This window comes from Emys orbicularis, chromosome 2, assembly GCF_028017835.1.
Source record: "Emys orbicularis isolate rEmyOrb1 chromosome 2, rEmyOrb1.hap1, whole genome shotgun sequence".
NCBI classification, from domain to species: Eukaryota; Metazoa; Chordata; order Testudines; family Emydidae; genus Emys; species Emys orbicularis.
In genome coordinates, this window is record NC_088684.1 from 53,342,339 (window position 1) to 53,369,993 (window position 27,655).

At 42.4% G+C, this 27,655-nt stretch overlaps 1 protein-coding gene across 1 annotated transcript; it reads right to left on the reverse strand.

Moving 5' to 3' along the window:
* Positions 1 to 3,941: 3,941 nt before the first annotated feature.
* STMN2 (stathmin 2) lies at positions 3,942 to 27,340 on the reverse strand. The gene is made up of 4 exons (XM_065399004.1): positions 27,244 to 27,340; positions 25,044 to 25,216; positions 9,132 to 9,323; positions 3,942 to 4,051 (listed from the first exon to the last, which is right to left on the reverse strand). Exons 1-4 carry the CDS (start codon positions 27,323 to 27,325, stop codon positions 3,992 to 3,994), a joined length of 507 nt encoding a protein of 168 aa, XP_065255076.1. The 5' UTR covers positions 27,326 to 27,340; the 3' UTR covers positions 3,942 to 3,991.
* Positions 27,341 to 27,655: the final 315 nt, after the last annotated feature.

Genomic DNA, 27,655 nt, shown 5'->3' on the forward strand with positions numbered 1-27,655 from the left:
GATCTTTGCTTTCAGCTGGGGTAGTCTGCCGCAACCTCTTCAGGCAGATCATGGTAGGCCTTCTGGGCCTCCCCACACAGGAATGGGGCAAGGATGCCAGACCACTGATCTCGAGGCCAGGCCTCCCGTAGGGCTGTCCTCTCAAAGGCCAGAAGGTATGCCTCTACATCATCCTCCCGTGTCATTTTCTGCAGCCAATGGCTGGCCCGTATGAGCCACGTCCCATCATGGCCGCGATTCAGCTCTGTAAGGGACTTTACCTGGTTTACCAGTTCCCGCAACATAGCTCGGTCTTGAGCAGTCTGGTCCATCAGCAGGCGATTAGTCTCTTGCTGCAGCCGCACTGCCTCCTGTTGGGCAGCTGCCTGGACACGGGTAGCCTCCTGCTGGGCTGCCGTAGCTTGTATCAGTGCCCGCACTACGTCATCCATTGTGGTGGGGAAAAAAAAACCCTCTTTTTTTTTTTTTTTTAATCACCCTCCTTCTTCCGCTGCGCTGTGCACCCCAAGATCCCACCCCTGACACCAGTGTGACAAAGTTCCTCCTCTATCTTGATGGGTCCTGCGCTTATTGGCGGATTTTCTTGCCTCAGAGATTCACCATGTGAGTTGGGGAACAGCTCAGAGACCTTGCCCTCTGGAAGAACCCACAGTCCAGGTCAATTGGGAGGTTTGGGGGGAACCCGGGCCCTCCCTCTACTCCGGGTTCCAGCCCAGGGCCCTGTGGACTGCAGCTGTCTATAGTGCCTCCTGTAACAGCTGCATAACAGCTACAACTCCCTGGGCTATTTCCCCATGGCCTCCTCCAAACCCCTCTTATTCTCACCACAGGACCTTCCTCCTGGTGTCTGATAATGCTTGTGCTCCTCAGTCGTCCAGCAGCACACCCTCTCACTCTCAGCTCCTTGTGCCTCTTGCTCCCAGCTCCTCACACTCACACCACAAACTGAAGTGAGCTCCTTTTAAAACCCAGGTGCCCTGATTAGCCTGCCTTAATTGATTCTAGCAGCTTCTTCTTAATTGGCTCCAGGTGTCCTAATTAGCCTGCCTGCCTTAACTGGTTCTAGCAGGTTCCTGATTACTCTAGTGCAGCCCCTGCTCTGGTCACTCAGGGAACAGAAAACTACTCATCCAGTGACCAGTATATTTGCCCTCTACCAGACTCCTGTACCCCACTGGTCTGGGTCTGTCACAACACCCACAGAATTTAAAAAAGCTCAAATATTTAAAATGGCTGGGATAGAAAGGCTTTAAAAATGGGTGTTCTGAGTATTCTTACCTTTCAGGAAGATCTTTAATCTGCAACCCCATTTTATAGATCCATTACACCAAATGTATAAATGGGGATCAGCTAGAAAGTATACAGTGATGGAGTAATAGGAACGGTGCTAAAATAGTGCCAAATCTTATTAGCCAATTGACATGGCAGTAATTTGGTTCTGAAGGATCCTCAGGTGCCAGTATATTATCTTTGCCTGAGAAACGCTCACACCAAACCTGTCGATCTGAACCCCTCTGAACTTAGGTGAGCTCCTGGATGGTTTTCTAAAAGATCTGTTCTAGGAATTATATGGGGGAAGTTCTACGGCCTGTACTGTGCAGGAGGTCGGACTAGATGATCGCAATGGTCCCTTATGGCCTTGGAATCTATGAATATACCTTTGGATTAGGCATTTTGGTTGCACCCATTATAAACACCTGCCAACTTTGGGAGTATGAAATCCAGATCCAAAGTTTCCTATTTGAACCAATTCCTAGTGTTTTCCATTTCCTCTTTTGTTCTTGCTGCCATAAAAACAGGAATTTAAACAACAAAACCAAGTTTTTGTGAAGGGCTTTATCCCTTCTATTGTTATGTGGTGCATGTGTTGTCAAATCTGTTACTTTGCTCATGCCCTGGTGCCTGTGTGGGCATTTGCTGATTGTCTGTCTGAGAAATGAGCCAAAAGCCCTGCACGGACTAAGTTTGATTTTGGAAAAACTTGTTGGGTGGATTCTGGTTTTGCAAAACCAAACCCTAGGCTGGTTCAGACTTGGGGGTTTGGAAGCCCCCAATTCATCATAAATATTTCTTGTCTTGGCCCATCTTTCTTCAGGAACCATCTCTCAGTAGCTTTGCTTTCCTGGATTTAAATCAGAAACTATTTGAAAATAATTATTCTTGATTTTGGTTCTGGACCAAACCTGTGTCTTTACATGGTGTGAGTCCTGATCGGGTTCTACAGCCAAACCCTGCTGCTGCTCAGCACTATCTCTAGCTATTTTGCCTTGTTCATTTAAGCCTGGAAGTGAGTTTCCTTAGGCTCTAATATCAATGTGTTAACAGATAGCAAGTGTTGGGGTCATGATATGTGCTTGTTGTGGGACATGACAGTGGTAAGCCTGCATCCCCACATGCCTTTTTACTGGTGGTTTCTTTTTTTATTACATTCTGTGCTCTGTAAAGTCACCCTTCAGGATTGCATTGTATCTCAGCCTCGGAGACACATAATGATAAGCACTATGTCTCAACAATAAAAATATATATTGTAGGGATTCATCCTATATTGGCAGGGGAATGGGCTCCCTGACCTATTCATAGGCCTTTCCGTTTCTAACGTCCATGATGCTATGAAGTCAGTGGACTTTAACTTCACAGTGGCATGTGTCAGAGAAGTGATGGAGCGAGAGAACAGACAAGCCCTTTTTCAGTTCACAGAACCCCAATTCTTTATTAATCACAGCTTGCTCACAATGACATACAGGAAAATAGCACTAATGAAGAGTAGAATATGCAGGCAGCAACCTCCAGGGGGTAGGGACAACTTCAAAACGGCAGCTATTTTAGGGGTTATGTTAGGTTTGGTGATACCGTACTTGGCACAAGCACCCTGTCTAATTATTCCTGCTGCATCAGCCCTCTTTTTTTCTAGATGTCTTTAAAGTAGGTCAGGTTGACTAACACTGAAGAGGACAGATCATGTTGAGTGGAAATCAGCAGTGTTTAAAAAAAAAAAAATGCAACAACCAGCTCACGGGTTCCAGGTGGAAATACTCAGTAGCCTTTGTACTTTTACACGTGTAACACAGTAGCTTCAAATGAATATCATAGATCATGGCATCTACAGACAAAGCCACTTGATGTTGATTAATTGCGCCATCAATAAATCTTCAACTTGTGAATTAAGCTTGTGAGACAATTAGAATTTTTATGGCTGTTGTGTACCATTTAGGATTTTTCATAGCTAGCTGTTTATAATACTCAGCTTCTTAACTTTGGCTCAGATTGATGTCCCTTGCCTTCTTATCAGTAGCTCTTATTAAAAAAGCCATATTTGTTGCCTCTGATCTGATGAAGGCAGACAAAATAAACATTGCAAATAACAGTTTAATCTCCAGTTCATTTTAATGCTACAAAGGGTAGATGTAAATAAATTATGAACACACAATGTTTCCAGAGCTTTTTATCTGGACAGCTTCATGTGTCGTCACAATACCTGTGATCTAGTTATTGTTTTAACAGAGCTTATTGATTACAAAGCCTTCTGGGTTATTAGGCGATGACTGGTCTCTAGCACCATAGACCTACTATTAACCTCATTGCATGGTTAGAATTAAAATGGCAGGGAATGGAATTAGACATGGGCTGCTTCAAATGAACAGACCTAGCAAATTCAACTGAGTGGAAATAGACAACATCAAAAGCCTGTTACAGGACATGTAAGATTATGAAATAACTTGCATAATGCAATACTTGTATTTTTTAACAAAAATGTAAGTATTTACAAAATAAGATCCAAGTTTTTTTTAAACATCAAGCAAATCACTCTGCAGAGAGACCATATTGTTTTTATTTTTGTTTTTGTTTTGTTTTTTATTGAGTTCTTGATTTTTTTTTTTTTTTTTTTTAAACCATGTCATACGTTTCCCATACTGATATCGCATGATCCGTAATAATATAGGCAGGGGAGTTTACTAATGGTGGGGAGGTGTCTCATCCACCGTTGCTTTTTTCAGCCAGACAGTTCAACCTGGAGCTCCTTGTTTCTACGGACCTCTGCAGCATGCCTCTCCTGGAAAACATCAAGAAGGGAAAGGTCAAACCTCGTCTTTGCTGCACCTGCCCAGGAAGATTCTTAATGGAAACCCTTTGCTCTCTGTGTACAGTTCCCCTGTGCATAGATAGAATAAGTAGAACAACAATCTTTTGGGGGTGCTGCTCATGAAGGATGAAATTCACTAGTCCAGCACAAGGCCTATTCACTACTTAAATTTGACTTAAGTCCTGTTTTGAGGTCTTAAGTAGGATTTAAGAGTGACGTAGCCCCTGTGGCATGCCCTCTGCTCAGGAGGGAATTTCACCCTAAGGGTCCAATTCTTCTAGGTGCTGAATGCGCACAACTCCCATTGCTTTCCAAAATGTCGCTGAAAAATTTAATCTCAGCCGTGGTGAACTGGCTCTAGGTAATTACCTTCTTGCTAGCAGGTTACCATATCTTCGTGTGTGAGAGGTGGCTATTATTACTGTTCATATTACAGTAGTATGTAGGAGCTGCAGTTAAGGATCATGGCTCCATCAAGGTAGCCGGAGAGCTCACAATCTAGATGACAGGACACAACAGGAGGAAAACTAGACATCTATGATGGGGAAGGGTGCGGGAATGAGTAACAAAATGAGCAGAGTTGAGCAGAAAAGCAGAAATTGCAGATCATCATTTACCCTAACCAGTGCCAGCAGGAGAAATTTATAGGCATCATTTCAGAGGTAGCTTTTAAGGATAAGTTGACAGTTTTATTTATACTTATGTGGAGATGTTCCAATGCACGGGGATGGCATGTGAGGAAGCACGGAGGTGATTGAGGGAGAAGTGGTCAGGCAAGCAATTGAGGTTGCCATCACTGGCAAAGTAAATGCCAGGATCAACAGCCTGACAAGGTACCATCCAGACACTGAACTTGTGGAAGACTTGTAATAAAAAGGGAACAATTCTAATTTAGGGCTAAATTCTATGCAGATGCAGTCTGAGGAAAAGGACTCAAGAATTCCTCCACTAAGGCATCTAGGCAGGATGCAGGCAGAATGTCGCATGGTGACAATGCCGGTCAGTAAGGGTAGCACAGCCACACTGGAAAAGAATCAGAACAACCCTAAATGGACATGAATCAGACCCGCAGTAGTGAGCTTCTGAGAACCCTGGACATCTTTGTCAGAAACAAGACACCAGTCATAAATGCACTCCATGGCTAGCTTGCAACTTTCACAGTAAAAAGGCAAGGAGAGACCTAACTATATTCTCAAAGGTCACAGCTCATTGCGGTCTCATCCGAAGGAGCTGCTGACAGACTGAAGCAGTCATCTGGATGAATCAGACTGCACATTAGCCAAAATGTTTCAACAGGAGAGTTTCCGGCAGAGAATGGTTCTCTGTCCTATGGCTGGGGACAATAACATACCTTCTATACGCCTAGAATAAGTCTTTGTGCCAATCTAGATGCTGCTGCAGGGGACAGACACCCAGCCACTTCCTCTGCAGCCTGTGTTTGTTTCTATAACTTTCAGAGACCACCATTATGCCTGGGCAATATCCAGGTATGAAACTCCTCAGGGTTCAGCAGGGACATGGGAGTTGAGAGCCCCCACTCACAACTGATACTAACCGTTAGTGAGTTAATGTCCACCCTGTTTGGAAGAGCTGGGGATTCAGATATTCCTCATCACTGTGAAGGAGACCACAAAGAACACGATCTCAAGGACAAGAGGCTTTACAGCTGACATAGGCATGGGATAGCTCTTATATTGAAATCAGTGAGATCACCCAGAAGGGGCAATCTGAGTATTCCAAAGATGAGGTTCAGCCAGTGGCAGATTTAGAGTTAGTGGGGCCCTGTGCTCAGCTTCATTTTTGGGGCCCCTCCTTGGGACCCAGCCAAGAAAAAGACCATTCTCTCTTATCTCCTCCCCGCCCCCGTTTTTCATTCTTTTTTCCCCCTCCTCCTCCTCCTCTAAGTAATAGGAAGTCAATGAAAATAAACTGAGGTACCTTGATTGTTTTTGTAGTCAAACTTATTTTTCCACAGACCACTTGAAAATCACTGAGGATCTCGGCGGACCACTTAATGATCTTTCCAAATATTGTTTGTACCGTTAGCTAACTATTGTAAAGTGCTTTGGATAAGAGAGCTTTATAAAAAAAAATGTAAAAAAACATTGGGGTGCGGGATCTGGCCAGGACTTAGTGTGGGAGGGGGCTCAGGGCTGGGGCAGGGGATTGGGGTTTGGTGCTCCTGTCTGGTGCGAGGGGTGCAGGTGGGGATGTGGGGGGGTGCAGGAGTCAGGGAGGACAGGGGGCTGGGTGTGTGTGAGAGAGGTGAAGAAGTCAGGGTTGGAGGTGTGTGAGGGGGGTGCAGGAGTTAGGGAGGGCAGGTGGCTAGGGGTGTGTGAGGGGGTGCAGGAGTCAGGGCTGGATATGTGTGAGGGGGTGTGGGCTGGGGTCGTGGGGGTGCTCTCAGCCCCCTGCCTGAGCAGCTCACGGCAGGGGGCATGTGTAGGGGGAGTGCGAGGGCCCCGCCTTTGCTCCGCCCTGCCCCGATTCCACCCCCTTCCCCAAGGCCCCGCCCCCGTCTCTTCTCTGCCTCCTCCCCTGAGCACGCTGTGGCCCTGCTTCTCCCCCTCCCTCCCGGAGCACCCGGAGCACCGGCAAACAGCTGTTTGGTGGTAGTGGAAGCACTGGGAGGGAGAGGGAGGCGGAGGGGTGGGAACGCGGCACGCCTCGGGGAAGAGGCAGGGGAGGGGGGAGCTTGGCTGCTGGTGGGGGCGGAGCCTGCAGCAGGAACCCCAGGAGCCAGCAGGACCAAGCTTCTGCCCCCGCAGCTGCCCAGCCCTGGGGCCCCCTGTTGTTGGGGGAGCCCAGTGCCAGGGCACCCTGTGTTTCACTGTAAATCTGCCTCTGGGTTGAGCGGATGGCCAGCCCTGCAGATTCTCCTAGAACTTCTAGGTAAAATGGCAGCTGTCTTCAAGGTTCACCTTTAGGCCTTTCTGTTCATCACTGGCCAATTTGTCTTCTCTTGGTCATTTCTGATTAGAATAATAACCATTAATGGCTGTAATACAAAGCTCTGTCCTAGTTAATTTTAGATTCATTGGCGCCACTGTAAATTTGGATACTCATGTTACCATGGGCCTGTACTCAGAAACAACAGCTCTGGAATGAATTTGGGAAGCTTCCATCCAGAGTGTTTACAAAGCTGTATTTTTTCTGGCTGTTCGGCACGTATCTGGGGATTTTTTTTTCTTGCTGTCCTTTCATATAAACTAATGATCAGATTTTGATCTCATTCATGTATTTAGCTCTGAGAATATAATCTGAAAACTCAATGACAAACACAAAATGACAACAGCAACAAAGACCCATGGCCAACTGACTGCAAGTGAGGGTGCCTCCAGTGAGTGTCCTATGTGAGATTTATACGTCGTCATGTTCCTTTATGGGGACTGATCCAAAGCCCACTGCAGTCAATGTGAGTGTGTCCATTGGCTTCACTAGGCTTTGGAACAGGCCCATGGCAAACTTGTTGTGTTGATCTCATTTGAAATTTGAAGGTCAAATTTACATATGTGGCTTCTAATTTTGTGTGGCAAATGTTAGATGGCTAGGGCAGGGCTGATTTCCAGAGGCTGATCTCTTGCCGCTTCCACTGACTTCGGCATCCACAAGTGGCATCTGATTGCGGGAGCCTTTGAGCACCCAAAAATCAGGGCACTTACAATTAGAGGCCAGTTTTGAAGATTTTGGCCTCACTGTTTTATTTTTTTTCCCTCTTACATAGTCATGGTTGGCATTTTGGGTGCTTGTGGGTTTGATTTTTAAATCCCAAAGTTCTTAATTTTTGGTCTATCCACATTTCCTGCCTGGACTTCACCTCCAGTGGGGAGAAGGCAGCCTCTTCTCAGAAGCATTGCCTTGACTTCATGTATATGTCATCTACTTGCTCATCTGGATGGACTGTGACATAAAGGGACTTCCTTCTGACATCAGTCTAGAGCATGCAACTGCTCCTTTTGCCCTCCCTATTTCCTTTCATTACCGCAAGGACAACTAACAGTCTTTTTCCTTTGAGTTGCTGGACTTTGGGATATGTGCATGCAAGCTTATTTAAAACACTGTCAAGGAGGTTAGGCACAATCCTGGGGCTCCCAGAGACTAGGTTGAAACAGCCTGTTACATCCTTCTTTAGGGTATAACACAGAATGCTGCCCTCTCTTTCTTGTCCAGCTCTGCTTCCTCATTTGACATCTCTGATGGCAATTATCTACTGTTAACAAGGTGAGATGGTGTAAGATGAGTGTAAGATGGAGAAAAACGTAGATCTAAAATGGACATCCCTCCGCCTCAGGGACAACTGAGAGGTATATACACTTGTCTGCTGACATATTAGATGCTTCAAAATAGCAGCTTGTATTGCATCCCAACAGAGAAAAGTTATCATTCTCTGCAGAATAAGTTAAAAGGACTTTATCACATCTGGTTCCTTTTCCTGCGCTTTTGCTCTCCAGGCTGGAAGGGTTGCATTAGGAATGGTAGGTACACTCAGCCCCTGGGGATGTATATTGAAGGGGTCCAAAAGATAGATCTAATCTCCCTCAATTAGGAGAGTGATTGCAACACAGTCCGTTATGGATGTATGTGGTTAAATATGAGACAAATGATTTATTCCACATTGTTCATAAATCCCGCTTAGAAGCCAGAAATTAAACCTAAGCAACCTTTCTTTGGCATTTTTTCTGTCTTTGAACTTGGGGCCTTTGATTTAAAAAACACTGACTCTTTGCCCATAAGGGTAAAGGTGAAGTTTTCAGCCAGAAAAGGGAACAGATAAACAGGCCTGAGAGCATATCAGAATTGGATATAGCAGAGAACTAGCTGGTACAGTCTGAGAAGGAGGCCAAGATTTTTCAAAATATTAGTGATTTTGAGTTCTCAGCTTGTCACCTTAATGAGACATGGTTTTCAGAAAGCCCTGAGCAATCATCCTCTGAAGGTGCCTCAAGTTAAGGGATCTAAAAATGGAGTCACCCAAAATCACCAGTTACTTTTGAAAATTTTGACCAAAATTTTTGCTGCAGGCTGTGGTGTGGAGTCATGACCTGATTACCTTTTCTTGAAGACGTTCAATAAGAGCAGCTAAATTAGCTTCACGGTTTTCTTTGATCTGTTCCATTTTCAGTATCAGCTTTTCCTCTGCCATTTTGCTGAAGTTATTGTTCTCCTCCAAAGCCTTCTGAAGGACTTCTCGCTCATGCTCTCTCTTTTCTGCCAGATGTTTCAGCACCTGGGCCTCCTGGGACTGGGGAAAAAAGACACATCCTGCTGAGGCAATAGTCTAGAGAATGTCAGAAGACAATGCATAAGGCAGTCTGAGTAAATAAAAAACACTACTAAGCAAGTCTTTGATTAGAAAGGCCCAAGTGCACTGAGTCTGGATTTTTGTGAGATCTGCTGTTTTGTTTTTTCTTGCAATGCTTGGTAAAACTAAGTTAATAAAATATATAGTAGAGTAAGAAATAAATACATTTATTTATAGTGGCAATAGATCTGAGGGACATTCTGGAAAAACTCTGTTTTCCCCCACATCTGTTATAAGCAAGGCCCATTTCAATAACTGAGATATGAAGACACTGAACATATGTGAGGAATTCAAATAAGGAAACATCTGAAAGAGAGTATGAATTCTGGATTAGTAAGGCTACCATGTGACACTGTCTGTACCTGCCTTAAATATTTCAGTGGTAAGAGATGCAGTCATTTATGCTTGAACATTTTATTTCAAAATTATATGGGATTTCAGTCTAAAAATATGTACTCTTTTATAATTGGGCTTCAGAAACAAGAGCTATGAATATTTTGTTTTCCTCAAGCTATCTTTGTTGAAATGGTCACAGATAGGCTTTCAAGTTAACATTCCCTTGAGATGAATGTAGGAAGTTCAGATCTGATCTGGCTCCACTTTGTTTATTTTTATTTTTCCAAACAAAAGGCCTAAAAAAAATTTTTTTTTTAAATTGAAAGCTTAAATTATGCAAAGACCATGAAATCTACAGAGGATCTTAAATGCATGCAATCTGCACCCTGTATCCTAGTACCCTTATTTATGAGCACAATTGCCAGAAACATGAGCTTTTCTGTTAGTTTAGAATTACGTTTAGGACACTGAAGTTCACTTAAAACAAAATGAAACCATTGATCTTCTGATGCAAGCCAACGAGGTTGCAATGTTAAGACCGTTTCAGGATCAACTCAAGTCCAAAGAAAATATATTTAAGGGGAATATTTGGAAATGATGAGCGACACTGTGGACTGTTCTATAAAATGAACCAGAGGGAGGAAGATGGAAGAATGGAGGAAAGGAATGAAATGCGGTAGCAGCCTGATATGTGCAGATTTCAGTGAAGGTTACCACCATTTTGTGTGTAAACACATTAGAATCATAAAATTTAAGGCCAGAAGAGACCACCAGATCATCTAGACTGGCCTCCAGTATATCACAGGCCACAAACACCACCCAGCACCTGCACACTAAACCCAACAATAAAATTAGACCAACATAGATAGCCCACATTTTAGGGACTAAATTGAGAGTTTTCACCAATAATTACAAATTGCAGTAATAAATGCTATTTCCTGTAAACCTCCTTGTAGTCACTGAAGTGAAGTGAAAGCACTGAAATTCTCTCACACAAGATAAAGGGTGCTGTAATAAGATTAAAAAGAAAATTCTGATAACAGCGATGAGCTACACACAAAACAAAGATTGCTGACCAGAGAAATAGAGCAGATTCCAAAAAATGCAGCAGAACTCATACTGGTGGCTCTTCACAAACTGCAGCAAGGCACTGAGGTAAGAAATGTTCAGCTTTGGGAAGGAACAAATGGCCTCTTTCAGATTAAAGAGGAAACCTACACTGATGAACTTCTGCCATGTGTGGTCTGGATGCTTTCATCTCTGGCATGGTTTCATGGACGTGCCTAAAGCAGAGGTGCTCAAACCATGGTCCTCAGAGCACTCACTGGTGGTGCATGGTGAGTTCGCTGGGTACATAGCTAATACTCCTCCTTGTTTTCCCCCTGCTAAATCAGGTGCTGAGAGCTAACATCGTATTAAATCTTTTCCAAATATTAACTTCCATGTAAGAAACCATTGTAGAGGCCAGAATTTCAGATGAAACAAAGTGGTGTGGGCAATCACAAACAGAAGGGGAAGTGATCCACATGGCCATGACCAGGAGTAAAGGTAATTTGTGTGACCGTGTCTCCCTTAAAATGTGGCCCACTCTCTGAAGAATTTTGAGCACCCCTTACCTTAAAGGACCAGTACCTCCTTTTTGTATAAGAAGTGATTTCTGATGACTATTCCCGTAGAAAAAATACTATAGTATTAAACAATAATTTCCCCTAACACTACGGATGGTGGTGTAGTTGAAGATTTAATAATTTGAGAGAGAAAAGTTTCATGAGGATTAAAAACATGCAAGTGCTCATAACCAAATGTACCCCATTATCTATTAATTCAATCAAACAATTCCCCTGAAATAAAACAGCAGATATTCTGAGATATCCAGGGCTATTTAGAAGATATATTTGAAAATCAGCGTTTGCACTGTGGTTCTGGGTAAAGTTTTCAAAATAAATCCCATTGGCTTTCAATGGTATTTAGGCATCTTAGCCACTTTAGTTACTTTTGAAAATGTTGCCCATTTCTCAAGCTGTGTTGTCATGCATTCAAATCCCTTACAGCTTAAAAACATAATTTTTATTGGCATAGGTTGAATTTTATAGTAAAGATTTTGAATTCCATAGTAAAGTATACAGAGTTCTAGGAGGTGAGATACCACATTGGCACCAATAGGAGTTTACCTGATTAAAAATTGAACAGGGCCTTGTATTGTTACAATTGAACAGGGCCTTGTTAGTCTGGGTATTTGCCATATATTGTACATTATAAAGAGTTCTGATCTCTCAATATAAATGGCCTGGGTATGTTTATAAACTCTTCCATAAATACCCCAGGATTTAGCAACCTGGAGTGGGACAGGAATTTGAATGGACGATTTCCATTGTGAGATGAACACTAGTCTAGCTACAAGAAGTGGCTGGTGCTAAATAAATGGAAAAGAACAGGGGTAGAGCCTCAGCTAATGTAAATTTTTCCATTGACTTCTGTTTTACAGCAGCTGTGAATCTGGCCTTCAATGGTCCGATCACTGTCACAGCCTAATAAAGCAAGACTTGGAGTGAAGCCAAATTGTTTTTCGCACTGTAATGGTGGAATGGTATCTGCCTCAAAAACATTTGGCAAAAGAACATTTCCTCCATGTCGGAACAAAGTCTGCTGCACATGTTGAAGGCACTAAGGCAGTGGTGGGCAGGGACGTGCTGGCCGCCACTTCCCACAGCTCTCATTGGCTGGAACAGTGAACCGCAGCCACTGAGAGCTGCGGGCAGCCATGCCAGTGGACGGTCAATGTAAACAAACTGTCTCATGGCCCGCCAGCGGATTACCCTGATGGGCTGCGTGCCACAGGTTGCCCACCACTGAGCTAAAGAATGATTACTAACATGACTGTGATTAGCAAACTAGTTCCTTAGTTACTTCTCTTGGAATTCAGATGCTGTGCTGGGGTTCCAAAAGTAACATACACATAATTCCAACAGAAAGTCTATAGTTTACATAATTTGTCTCTTCCTATGTATATTACTGTACACATTTTTGGCTATTATTATTATTATTTATTAATTTATGCCTGGGATTATTATTAATTCCCAGACATAACATTCCACACTAGAGCACAAACAAGTTTCTTGCACACTTATAAATGTCATAAGATGACCATGCTGGGTCAGACTAATGGTCCATCTAGCCCAGTATCCTGTCTTCCGACAGTGCCTGGTGCCAGATGTTTCAGAGAGAGTGAACAGGGCAATAATCAAGTTAGCCCTCCGGTCATCCAGTCCCAGTTTCTGGCAGTCAGAGGTTTAGAAACACCCAGAGCACGGGGATGCATCCCTGATCATCTTGGCTACTAGCCATTAATGGACTTATCATCCATGAATTTGTGTAATTCTCTTCTGAATCCAGTTATACTTTTGGCCTTCGCAATGTCCCCAGGCAATGTGTTTAATCTCTGGTGCCTATTCATTTCATTGGGTGACCCCTAATTCTTGCGCTATGTGAAGGGATAAATAACACATCCTTATTTATTGTCTCCACACCATTCCTGATTTTATAGACCTCGATCTGGAAGCTGTTCCAAGCCTCTCATCATTTGTGTTGCCCTTCTCTGTTCTTTTTCCAGTCCTGACATATCTTTTTTGAGATGGGGTGACCAGAACTGCACACAGTATTCAAGGTGTGGGCATACCATAGATTATATAGTGGCATTATGATATTTTCTGTTTTATTATCTATCCCTTTCCTAATGGTTGCTAACATTGTTAGCTTTTTTGACTTACAACATTATTTTGCCTTACAACATCTGCTTACAAATGTTGTAAAGCACTCTAGATACAAATCCTTCAACTCAAGCTGATATTCAAGTATGCTGAAAAAGAGGCCAATGCAGCAAAGTTGTTTATGACCTTCTTCTTCTTCTTTTTTTTTTTTTTAGTGGATGCTTTAAAAAGCAACTGCGATCCCAGTTTTTAAGGGGTGCTTTTATAGGAGCTCCAAATCCCACATTTGGATGCTTACATAGACATATAGTCAACTAGATCTCCATTTTAAATGTCAAAGTGCCTGTAGAGCTTGCAAATGCAGACTATGGAGGTGTTTTTTTTTTTTTTTTAAGACATTCAAGTTGAAAATTGGGTTCAGCTGTATATATATACAAGGATTTTCTATTTTCCCAGATTTATCTACTTTCCGGTGACAAGTATATCCAAAAATATATTAAATCAGTTCTGTAGAGAGAGAGAGAGAGAGAAAAAAAAGGATTACTCAAATAGCAGGAAGTGAACTAGCAGAACAATTCCTTTTAAAGTTGAAATTTGCACTTGAATGCATACCCTGACTGTATTAGTTTTAAGGATATATAGGGGGCAAGTTCCAATTATGAAAGGTTCACTTTGATGCTGCAAAATTAATCCAGTTGCTGGATTTTTTTAATTAACACATTCAGGGGGAATTGCATTAACTTTGGTGTATCTCCGAGTATTGTATATTGAAGAGCTAATGTTAATGGAATAGAATGTTAAGACAGGATAAAGGTCTCCTCCTGCAGTGTAAATGCCAAAGTAAAGACCAAGCATTTATAGAAAAACAACATTGAGATCAAGGAATGACATTTTCAGGGGAAATGAATTTAGTTGTTTTCTTGCTGTTGCGCATCAAAGCAAGGGAATGGGGTAGAACTAAACACCATGCTGGCTTGCACAGCACTGGCTTCTTCATAGATCGTTGCCATTACATCTCATTCCTCACATGGGATACAGTATGAATTATTATGTGTATTGCAATAGTGTCTAGATGCCCCCGCTGCTATAGACACCCCACTATGCTAGGCACTGTACAAACACACAGTGAGAGACAGCCCCTGTCCTGAAGAAATTATATTCTATGTAGACAAAATGGACAAAAAGTGGGAGGGGAAACAAATGCAGTGTAGTGAAGTGACTTGGTCACACAAGAGATCAGTGGAAGAGCTAGGAGTGGAATCCGTGGATGAAATCCTTCCTCTGTTGAAGTCAAAGGCAAAATTCCCAATGACTTTTTATCTTTGGTTTCCTGAGGCCTTGTCCAGTGCCCATCTCACTAGTGCACGCCTTTCTGGCATCTCTGTTTTCCAGTCTGTATCCCCTGTTGAGCCAGCAGTGCTAAACTGTGTCTTGGTTTTGCAATGTGGAGAAATTTTCAGAGGTGTCTTGTTGAGACTATCATTTGCTCTCATGCAGCTTTATGAACAGTTTTTGCATAAAATTTGTGTGTGAAAGACATTTGCAAGGAGCTTATGCATGCTCCTGGGCTTTGTGCATGCGCAAGGCTGCACAGTCACAAAGAGAGGCCATGTGTTGAAAACCTGGCTCTGTAAATTGTGAACATCTGTATCTGACAGACTCCGAATAAGGCTTGTTTCTTCTTTAGCTATTTTAAACAACAACAATAATAATAAAAGTCCTGCTATTTTTCCCTCTAGATTTGAACTAGTGAATGAGTATTTGTGAAAAGAGCTGGATTTACCACCCAGAAGCCAGGAGTTCTCTGTTCAAAACCAGTCACACACCATTGGTAATGGCAATGCAAAGTTCTCCAACCCCACCAACACACCTCATCCTAATCCTGGAGTGATTATTTCTAGCGCTGAGAGCATGGGTCAGTCTCCAGACCCATTCAATCCTTTCCTCTCTAGCAAAAGACAGTGGTGGGGGCAGAACAATTAGCGCTGACAGCAGGTTGTTTTTACAATGGAGAGAGCTGTTTTTTGGGAACTGTTTTGAGGCCACCAACACGTTTCATGGAGGCCATGAACCAGTTGTCTGATGTTAACAACATTTAATCATTGATTGAACCAACCACATAGATATCAAAAGTTCCAAAGCTCATTTACTAAGTCCTTGAGCCATAGTATTCTATTTTCAGTATATAATGCATCTTTCTGAATGTCTGTTTCTAATTACTCCAATTTTGATTTATACTGATAATTAAATGCTATTCATCTAGCCCACTGATTGGCTGGCTCCGATTACAATTGGTATAATAAAATGTCTGAATCTGGTCCGAAATGTTTCTTTTTAAAGCAAACTTGATGTTAGTGGTATATTAATGTAAAATGTGGGTTGGCAGTTTGACAACTGTGTCCCTTCCATGAAGCATCTCAGGGACAAGACAAAATGCATAGACCTTGCATTAACATTAATGAGTATAATGTACCTGTATGGGGATGAGAATAGACTTGCTAGTATACATGAGTTTTGAAAGTGCAATTACATTTTTTGTGAGTTTTCTACTGGCTTCTGTGTAACTGACTATTTGACTATGTGGTATTTGATTTAATTGTTTTCTAGACTGGCACAGATAATATACAAGTAACCATGAGCTTTACTACATCTGAGTCCCTTACATTTCATTTTTGATTGCCCCTATTTTAGAATGCTGTAGGGAATAATTTTGGACTTAACTGGTTCCAGATATCTACTTTTTTATTAAATATGCTTTAAGGGAAAAATATTTTGCCATGATATGTTGATTTAACTTACTTCTTCCTCTAATACCACATTACTGAAGAAAATTAAGGATATTCCCTGGTACCTAAGTAAATGGTAAATAGTTCTTAGCATTAATTTTAAGTGAAAAGAGAAATGTCACATTTGGAGAAGATAATTCAATATATTTTGAGGCTGAGATTTTCAAAGCTAAGGGATTTAGATGTCCAGTTTTCACTAGAAATGTATAGGAATTGGGTGTATAGTTCCCACCCTTACTGTACACAGATTTTCATCTGTAATTAAATATTTGTTATTTTTTAAAGCTTAAATAGCAATATAACCTTTATAGCAGTCAATGGGACTTCGTAGTGCATAAGGGGTCATCCACATGCATCCCATTGCAGGGTGAAGGCCTAGAATAGTTACTGCAGTCAGTGACGACTCTTTTCTTAGCAGAATGGCATTGCCTAAGGCAAGGGTTGGCAACCTTTGGCACGCGGCCCAACAGGGTAATCCGCTGGCGGACTGAGAGACATTGACTGTCCAGAGGCACGGCCCCCCCGCAGCTCCCAGTGGCCGCGGTTCGCCGTTCCCGGCCAATGAGAGCTACAGGAAGCAATGCGGGCCACAGGGACGTGCTGGCCACTGCTTCCCGCAGCTCTCATTGGCCGGGAATGGTGAACTGCGGCCACTGGGAACTGCGGGGGACCATGCCTGCAGATGGTCAACGTAAACAAAATATCTCATGGCCCGCCAGTGGATTACCCTGATGGGCCATGTGCCGAAGGTTGCTGACCCCTGGCCTAAGCCCTTTGGGTGGGGCAATTATAACATGAAAAGAAATGTCATAAGGAGCCATGGAGTTTGATACATTCAATGCTATAAGACACAATTGTGCTTTGTATTAGCTGATTTCCCTTTGAGATGTGAGGACAGGATTTCTCAGTTAAGGGCCTCCTTCTCCTCAGTTTGGATTTTTATGTGTGTGCAGAACAATGTGCTTGTCTTCCCATGGCACGCAATGTTTAGGAGTGTATATAGGACAGCACTGTCAGCATTGTCATCAAAATAGCATAGATACAATGGACTTATAGGCTGCTTCTGATTTCACGTGGCCATGTAGCCCTATTCCAAATAAAGGACCCACGTTAAATGTATTGTTGTTTTGAAAAAATAAACCCCCTTTCCACAACTATTTCAACAGAAGTTCCATTTTAAGACTCCTGTTTTCCTTCTTGTTGTTCGACTCCTTTTACAAGCCAAGGTGTCAGTGTTTGGTGGTGATGGGGAGGGTACTAAAGAACAACATCCTATTTCTGAGTATCCCACACTGTGTTTGGGAGAATTTTCATGCAAAATATGGTTGTAGGGCCTGATATTTCTAGTGGGCTTGGGATCAGAGTGCGAGTAAGACTATACAATGAAATAATGATACATGAAATATAACAAAAAGGAAAAATGGCTTTAACCAGCTCTCCTCTCTTCCAGAGCTAACTCAGAGGTCCGACTGTCAGTCAGAACTTGATATCTAGTGCACAACCTCCACCTTGTAAATAACATACCTCTTCCAATAATGCTTTCTTGGGGAGAAACTGCTGTGTGAGGCACACACAGAATTATTGTCAATGGACTTTATTAACAGCAGATGGGACAACAGTACACCAGAATATGCTGTAACTTACATAGACGCACCATAAGTGGGAGCTATGTTACTCTTCCAATACACTGCAGGGCTCATTCTATAAAAGAACTGCCCTTCATTTTGTATTCTGTCTCCAAACAAACACAGCTGCCATGCAGAGCAGCCAAAGGACAGTAAAGATTTTTAAACAAAAGAAAGCAAAACAGAAAGGAAAACTAGCTAAATGGGGCAAATGCTGAAATCATCTATGTGCTCGCTGTTCACTTTCCCATTTCTCTCCCTACTGACCTTTCTAAAAATTTGTAAGTGGAAAACAAATGTAGCCTTTTACTCCTTGGAGTTCTCTGGGAAAGGGAGTTTTTCAGGCCCCAATGTTGCACACACAATCAATTCGCTAAGCTGGCTTGGTATTTTATCATTCTCTCTCTTTGTGGATGTAGTGCAAATCTTTAATTTTTCATTATTTTCCAAGCTCTTGGCATCAGAATTGTTTATCTGAAAAAAAGCAAAACCCTATTTCACACACATTCAATAGAGAGGCCACCTTCTGCATTTGTTTATTCACAAATTATTTTCCCCCCATAGGAATAATTTTAATAATTAATAGTCATGCTGTCAGACTTCATATTGTGCCAGTCACAATAAACTGATCGCTGGAGATCTGAGCTCAGGAATAACCTTGGGACTCCTGCTTCTTGATTCATACATTCCTAGATTTTAAAGCCAAAAGGGACCATTATGATCATCTAGTTTGACCTCCTATATAACACAGGCTACTGAATTTCACCAGTGATTGCTTTGTCAAGACCATAACTCAGGGGTTCCCAAACTTTTTTGCTGGCACAACCCCATTTTAATGAAGTATTTCCTGTCTGGGCCCCAAACAGCATGGAAAGTGCCATTTGGAAGAGCAAAATGGCATCCTCCATGACAGTGTGACCTCGCACGCACCGTACGCATAAGGTCATGCCGCATGGAGGACGCCATTTTGCTCTACAAAATGGCATCCTTTACACAGTGTGACCTCATACGTATGATGGGTGCAAGGTCACGCTGTGAAGAGGATGCCATTTTGTAGAGCAAAATCACATCCTCCATGCATTGTGACCTTGCACACATCGTATATATGAGGTAACACTGTGTGGAGCAAGCTGGAGTCCTCCTATAGTAGAGATCACTGCAACTCCATCTGCTGATGGTGCAATCCCATTTGGGATCGCAACCTACAGTTTGGGAGCTGCTGCTATAACTTGTGGTTGAGCTGGAAAAATCATGGAGCAGGTCCTCAAGGAATCAATTCTGAAGCATTTAGAGGAGAGGAAAGTGATCAGGAACAGTCAGCATGGATTCACCAAGGGCAAGTTATGCCTTACTAATCTAATTGCCTTCTATGACGAGATAACTGGCTCTGTGGATGAGGGGAAAGCAGTGGACATATTATTCCTTGACTTTAGCAAAGCTTTTGATATGGTCTCCCACAGTATTCTTGCCAGCAAGTTAAAGAAATATGGGCTGGATGAATGGACTATAAGGTGGATAGAAAGCTGGCTAGATCTTCGGGCTCAACGGGTAGTGATCAATGGTTCCATGTCTAGCTGGCAGCCGGTATGAAGTGGAGTGCCACAAGGTTCTGTCCTAGGGCAAGTTTTGTTAAATATCTTCATTAATGATCTGGAGGATGGTGTGGATTGCACCCTCAGCCAGTTTGCAGATGACACTAAATTGGGAGGAGTGGTAGATACGCTGGAGGGTAGGGATAGGATACAGAGGGACCTGACAAATTTGAGGATTGGGCCAAAACAAATCTGATGAGGTTCAACAAGGACAAGTTCAGAGTCCTGCACTTAGGGTGGAAGAATCCCATGCACTGCTACAAACTAGGGACCGAGTGGCTAGGCAGCAGTTCTGCAGAAAAAGGACCTAGGGGTTACAGTGGACAAGAAGCTGGATATGAGTCAACAGTGTGCCCTTGTTGCCAAGAAGGCTAACGGCATTTTGGGCTGTATAAGTAGGAGCATTGCCAGCAGATCGAGGGACATGATCATTCTCCTCTCTTCGGCATTCGTGAGGCCTCATCTGGAGTACTATGTCCAGTTTTGGGCCCCACACTTCAAGAAGGATGTGCAAAAATTGGAAAGAGTCCAATGGAGGGCAACAAAAATGATTAGAGGCCTGGAGCACATGATTTATTAGGAGAGGCTGAGGGAACTGGGATTCTTTAGTCTGGAGAAGAGAAGAATGAGGGGGGATTTGATAGCTGCTTTCAACTACCTGAAAGGGGGTTCCAAAGAGGATGGATCTAGACTGTCATCTAGGATGGTACCAGACAGAACAAGGAGTAATGGTCTCAAGTTGCAGTGGGAGAGGCTTAGGTTGGATATTAGGAAAAACTTTTTCTCTAGGAGGGTGGTGAAGCATTGGAATGGATAATTATCTAGGGAGGTGGTGGAATCTCCTTCCATAGAGGTTTTTAAGGTCAGGCTTGACAAAGCCCTGTCTGGGATGATTTAGTTGGGAATTGGTCCTGCTTTGAGCAGGGGGTTGGACTAGATGACCTCCTGAGGTCCCTTCCAACCCTGATATTCTATGATTCTATAGTATATATTTTAGAAAGACATCTGTTGGAGTGAAGGAAAATATGTGTTTTGTAGTGTAAGTAAAATAAAGGGGGTTTATCAACCATGGAAAGGCTTTGAAAATATAGGAAAAATATGTAACATGGCCTTGAAAATAAAAGCTTCAAAAGTTGGAAGGAATGTGGCATCTAACAAGACAAGTTTTGGGGAGAATGCAAAGCTTGGAATGTGGCTTGACTGGAACAACTGGACCTAAAAGGATGCTGATAAGATAGGAGGAAAAGTCCTTGAAAAAAGCCTCTAAATTATAGAAGATTATCACAATTTGGTTAAAAGTTCTGTGGTGAACTGGTAGTAAACTCTGACATACCAATGTTTATACTGGAGAAAGGGGCCCAGTCCCACACTGCCCAAAACTGGTTCTAAGCTACAGTTAGCGATTGGAAGTGACATCATTTGTTTGTTAGAATATAACAAGATGAACTTTTAAAGGTTCAACACTAATACCTGCCTGGCCAGTTGAAGCCAGCCAACATGAGTTTAAGCACCCCTCTGTCTAGCCCTTTTGTGAGTACTCTGATCAAATGCTTATGAATGTTTGTTACTGCGTGGGTGTAATAAGTGCTTATTATTTAAACTTTTTAGGCATGTTTAAAGCAATTGTATAAATATCATTTGGCCTTTGGATTGAATAAAGGAATTTGTGGTTGAATTAGTGTCTGGCAATATCCTGTATTAATAAATTAATAATTCCAACCACATTCTACCTTTGAAGACTTGAAGTAACAGAGAATCTACCAACCCCCTAGGTAAGTTATTCCAACTATTAATTACCCTTATTGTTAATAAATTGCCCTTTATTTCTAGTCTCAGTTTGTCTAGAGTCAGCTTCCAGCCATTGGATTTTGTTTAGTATCGCTGTTTATCTTTGAGTTACTGTTTGTGAAAGGTAGCTTCTGGCATTGATCTCCCATGCCATTGCATGCAAAAGCATTTGGAAGGGGCCAAACCAATGCAACATGTATGTAGCTTCAGAGCTGCAAAAAATTAAAGAGATTCATTAGCCCCTCAGGGTGTGGGGTGAGTAGCTGTGTGGAAGGGCAGGGGCATGACCTCTTAGACACGAGGAATAATGCAAGAATCCATGCAGAATCCTGGTTTCTGTCATATTCCCCACCTCTGGCGTTTCCTCCACAGTGCTTCCCAGTCTCATTCCCCCATGACAGCGTTGCTGACTGTGTGGCCCTAGTGCTAATAAGCCTTACTCAGTTGGGTGAAACTAACCTCTGCAGCTCCTCCTAAGACAGTAAAAGCCATGGTTTGAAAGTTAAGGCTGCTACAAGGAGAACAAAATAATTCCCAAGGGGAAATTCACAATAAAATCTCAGGCTTTGGCAAGGAAACATGTTGCACAGAGTGGGCTGCTACCTGGCTTCACTTCCTACTTCAACTGGCCAATCACCCTGAATTCCCCAAACTACTCATGTGAGAGGTGGAGGGGCTTCCATTGGCCTAGCACAGAAGGAGAGCAATATTCTCCAGGTTCTATTTGCCTCCTCCCTTGAGGTTTGTGTCCTTGGCAGCATGTCTAGTGAGGCTCGTCTCGTCTTTGTGGCATACAGTGGAGTGGAAAACAGATGCCTTTGTCTCTAGTGATACTGCCAGAGAAGAGGAGGATCAAATGCCTTTTGCCAATGAATGAAGCAGCATGAAAGATGGCCTCAAAGGAGGCAATGTGTTCCACTCCCACAGCCAGATGGTGAGTACTGCAATGGTGTTAGCAGATAGAGAGGCAAATCTAGGAAAACTGGCCACTCCACACAACAGGGATAGACACTGCCCATACTGTGATGCCTGGGTGGGAGCTTATCCTTCAACATTAATAATAATGGTATTAAAAATGACGCATTGGCTTTACTGTATAATTGACAGCATGAATGTTAGAAAACATGGCCATTATTCTGCATCCACTCTGGTGTTCTGCATTAGGGACTAGTGCAATTAATTTCCATCCAAATACAAAGCCATTAAGAGGATGTAATTACATATGAGTTCTCTACTCTAATCCTAAAACTACTAGAAATCCCTTTAGAGTCTAATTTTCATGCTGATTAATGGTGATCACAATGTATAATTCAACCTAGGGCTTTTCAAGCGTAGAAATCTGGTGTGGTAGCTAAATATTCCAAGGCCAATGGGTATAAATTGTTGCATCATGTTAGAGATCTGGTTGAGTTTTCTGTACTGTTAAGAAATAAACTTCTGCTTCTTACAATGATAATGAGCTCTCATTTCTTAATTGGAAAGGATGATGAGATCTTTCTGATTACCTACTTGGGGAGGAAAACACAGCGCACCCCCCCCCCATTAAAATAATGGGATAATAATGGAATGCAGTAAGGAGGAGCCTGTACGTGGAATGGAGAACTCTATTGCTATCCAAAGTACATCTCACTTTGAGATGCAGTATTTTTAAGAAATTCCTCAAACAGCAATACACATTAATTATAAATTGTATTCTGGCAGGGTCCACAGGAGAGGAGGAAAAGGGGGAGAAGAAAGGAAGGAAAATGATAAAGGGATGAGTATACAGTGATAAAAAGAGTGATAATCAAAAAGCTAGGGAACCTAGAGCACATATAAGGAGTCATTTCAATATATGCATCGCTGTAGGCTTTTTCACATGAATTTGACAATTTATTAATGAACACTAATCAAATTAACACAGTCCACTCTAACTCCAAAATGGTGTGAAATCAATTAATAACTTTTGTTAAAGGCAATCAATTAGTTGTACTTGATTTTATTTAAAACTGTGCCCAAAAGACATGATCTAGAATGGTTATGCCTGACAACTGTAGCGCGTGGGTAGAAAAGGATGATGCGGATCTCGTAGGTTACAATGACCCAGCTAGAGAAGGAAATGTGGAGATCATCATTCAAAATGAACATATTGGTAGGGGAAAAGAAGGCATCAGTGCTGGCAACTCTTAAGCCAATTTCCAGTCTAATTACATTATTAGGTTTTATATTGGAAGAAATACACACTCTGATCAGTAAAATAAGTTGGCCACGAAGGTTTAGATTTCACAGTAAAATATGCACAAATTATCAAGTTTCTTAACTGCTGCCATTTCATTCCCATTTATGTCTCTTTATGTCAGCAGTGTTCTAAATGGATTGAAATAACGGTCAGATCCTCAGCTAGTGTAAATCAGCCTGGTCCCATTGAGTTTAATGGGTCTGATTCTCCTCACACTCCATTGACTTGGATGGGAGTCGCTCCTGATTTAGACTAGTCAGTAACTGAGTGGAGAAGGGGAGGGGATGGGGGCTTTTATTTCATTCTTCTGAAAGGAAACAGTCTAGAAGCTGCTGCACGTGGTTCCAGGTTGCAGCATGAGCCCCTTAATTTCTTTGCTTATTTTCTTCCACCTTTTGACAAAATTCTACAAACTCTGCTCTTAATTTATAACAAATGATAAGATTCAAGAGACAGAGTAAAGGCTCAGAGACAGCTGAACTTGTTTTAATTTCAGGCACCTTAGGTCAGATTCTCTATGAGGTGTAGCCACTTTACATCAACTCACCAGTGAAATGTGAGTCTAATGCCAGCAAGATCACACCAAGATAACATAGATCATTTGGTGGCAAAGAGGTTAGAAGCTCTTACTGCACTCTGCTTCTGTGAGGCAGGGAAAAGACAGCCTGGCAGGGGGAAAGGGGGAGTGGCCAGTACTGTCTCCAGTCTTCCACTGCATTTTCAGCCTCCTGTGGTGATTGCAGCTTGGCATAATTTAGAGCAGCCCTGAGAATGCTCTAACATAGTAGAAGTCTTGTTAGTCCTCCACAGAGCAGCCCTAAGTGCCACAGACCTGCAAAGACGAGCTTTAAATCACTTTGTACCCCATCCCCTGACTTCTGCACATTGACCAGTGCTGAGAATCTGGCCGTTGATCCTGTTTTAACATGGCCTAAAATATACATAACAAATATAGTCTGACCTAAGCTTAAATTTATAGAATAGCTAAATCTGTCCCTGAAAATGTTTGACAAGGGAAGACTTCTTTGGCCCATCAATCAGGGTGGAAGCCAGAGAGCTGAGGTATAGTTCTGTCTGCTTGCTCTAAGTACCCTGCATTTTTCTTTTTTTTTATTGCTAGAAGGTCTGACATCTTTGTAGAAGGTACATGATGAACACACACGGAAGTCTGAAATGCTGATTAAGGTCATAAAGGGGAACATCTTTATTTCATATAGGGGCCTACACAGTTCTAGCACTATATACATGGAGCAAAGATTGTGAATTTAAAGCTCCATAAGGCTTTCTCTCCACAGATACCTTCATTATATAACCCATACTTCCTGGCCATTAGAGCTGGTTGAATTTGGGGGGAAGAGGGGTTGGCTAAAAAGTAGAGAGAATAAAAGAGTTTGTTTCATTCAACATTTTTCATTTTTTTAACATTTCTGATGAAAAATCATCTTGCAATGAGTGCACCATCAGCCATAAATGTCAGTGGAAATAATGTCAGTATTATTATTATAATGCTCACGATGTATCCTCACTGCAAGATGATTTTTCATCAGAAATGATAGGAAACTTTGTCGCAATTGCATATGGCAAGGCACAGCTAAAAAGCAAAGCTACCTTTCTCCTTTCCTCAGCAGCTTCCAGCTTTTTCTGGATCTCCTCACGGGACAGTTCTTTCTTCTTTGGAGAGGCTAAAGTCCGTGGTGCTTCTGAGACAGGAGATGGTGGCTTTAAGATCAGTTCAAAGGCCTGGCCAGAGGCACGTTTGTTGATTTGTTTCACTTCCATATCTAGGAAATAAAATTAAAAAGGCTAAACCCAACATTGGAGGAGAGAAATAGCATACTTTGGCAATGAAAGGGAAACGGCCGAGTATGTGTTGAAAACAGGTCTCGTGAGAGGTACATTCCCATTTGTTAGTAACAGTGTAAGTATAAATTAATCCTATAAAGATAAATATGTATGTCATTTTGGAAGGCTATAAAAGCATGTGTATATGTATATGTGTGTATGTGGGGATTTATATGGTAGTAAAGAAAGCTTAATATGGACAAATAAATGTGTAAAGCTGGTGTGAAAAATTGTCTTTCACTAGCCCTTGCCATGTTTGGTAGTTGCTTCATGAAAATGAACTACTGTAAATTTACTCTTTGGTAATTCTCAGGGTTAGAAGAAGTTTATTAATGACTTTAGAGGGAAATACATATATAGGAAGTCATGGAGGAGTAATGGTAAAAATGTTCAAAACTATTGACACTTTTAATAGTAACAAACCTACTTTTGTAAACCCAATCTGGTTTTCCAAAGTTAAATTAAAAAGCAGTTGTTTGACCAAAAATAATCTGTATGTGATTGATGGTCATGTGAAATTAATTGGTGATTGCAGTCCAGTGGTGAACAAGTGTCCATACTTGAGCAGGGCCGGCTCTAGGATTTTTGCCGCCCAAAGCAAAAACAATTTTGGCCGCCCCCCCCCCCCATTTTTTAATTACCCCTACCCCCGGCCCCGCCTCAACTCCGCCCCTTCCCCAAATCCCCAGCCCTGCCTCCTCCCCCCAGGCTCTCAGGCCTGGGAGGGAGGGGGGGGGGAGCAGCGGCGCGCGAAACAACTATTTCGCGCGCCGTGGCCGCTCGGAATCTCCCCCTCCCTCCCAGGTTTGAGAGCCTGGGAGGGAGGGGGAGACTCCGAGTGGCCACGGCGCGGGCGCTGCTTCTCCCCCTCCCTCCCAGGCTCTTAAGCCTGGGAGGGAGGGCGAGTAGCGGCGCGCGAGCGGCAGCGGAGGTGAGCTAGGGCGGCCGGGGCACATTTTTAGGGGCTGCATTCTGGCGCCGGCCATGCCGCCCCTACAAATATGCCGCCCCAAGCACCAGCTTGTTTTGCTGGTGCCTAGAGCCGGCCCTGTACTTGAGACTATTCACCATCACACGTGATATCACTTGGCACCATATTGCTCATCTCAGCAACCAAGCCAAGTATTGAATTGGAATGGAGACTGAACTAGAGTTTTTCATGCATCTGAGGCTGAGATGTCATTATCAGATCACCTGGGGAAGCTTGCATAGACTGATTCCTGCTGTACCTGTCCTATGGATAAATAAAGAATTTCTGTTTCCAAGGCTATCAATCCAGCAGCTTGACCAGTCCTTAAATTAGATTTTAAAATGTTTCTCCAAAATTGTCTCCTTTTATGCTGGTGAAGGGCAGGAATAGCTCCTGACCCCTTTGGTAATTACAGATATGCTGTACTGCTTTTGTTTGCTGAAGCAGCTGCTGAGACCCTGCTGTCTCTTAGCCCCCTACACAGGCCAGAGATGCAACTCCTCAAATAGTTTGTTCAATTCATAACACCCATCTACTTGCTCACAAGGAAAAGTCCCCAGATGTAATGAATTTAGAAACATGGTATCTCAAGCCTAGGTGAGAAAAATCCAAGTTTACTAATTGAGAATTACCTCATTGGTGCCTGCTAGGGAAAGCATATTTTCTTGATTTTCCTGAGAATTACCTCAGCTGTGAATATCTGCAATTCCTGAATGGGTAGTATTTCTTGAGGTATTAAGTACAGTACAGCTAATTATAAAATAGCCAGCCATGGGCTTTTTAAAATGAGATTTTAATATGTTGTTATTGGGGCCAAACAATCACCACAATGAGCAATAGGCAATTGGTAAGAACTAACAGCCAGAAATAGCAAGTGAATTGTTAAATCAGCAAAGCATTGACTAAATATTAGAAACTGTGAAAGTGAAATGAGTCATATCCCAGCACTGCCAAATTATTTAACAAGCAGGATGATTTCCAGTGAAGGTTACTCACCATCATATGTATAGATATTCATGTTGCGAGGTTCAGGATAAAAACAAGAGCAGATCAGAGACAGCATGGACAGCTCCTTCATCTTTTCCTTATAGGCTGAAATAAGAGATTGTTTGTTAGTTTACATCAGTTTCCCAAATTTCTTACCGTGAGTTTTTAATTTAGATCATAATTACAATAGTTAGCTATATGCGTGATAGAACATCTGAATCCCAGCCTGAAAGATTTTCCGAAATGTTTGCCTTTGACCATTCCTTCTGAATATGGGAATCTTTAATAGTATGTGAATGTCAGACACCCTGTACTGCCCAGACTGCTTCTGACCCCCATGTCTCCTACAACATGGTCTTAACTTCAGATCCAATGCCCTCTGGGTCTCTCTGACTTACATGAGCTGAGGATTGCTGACCAG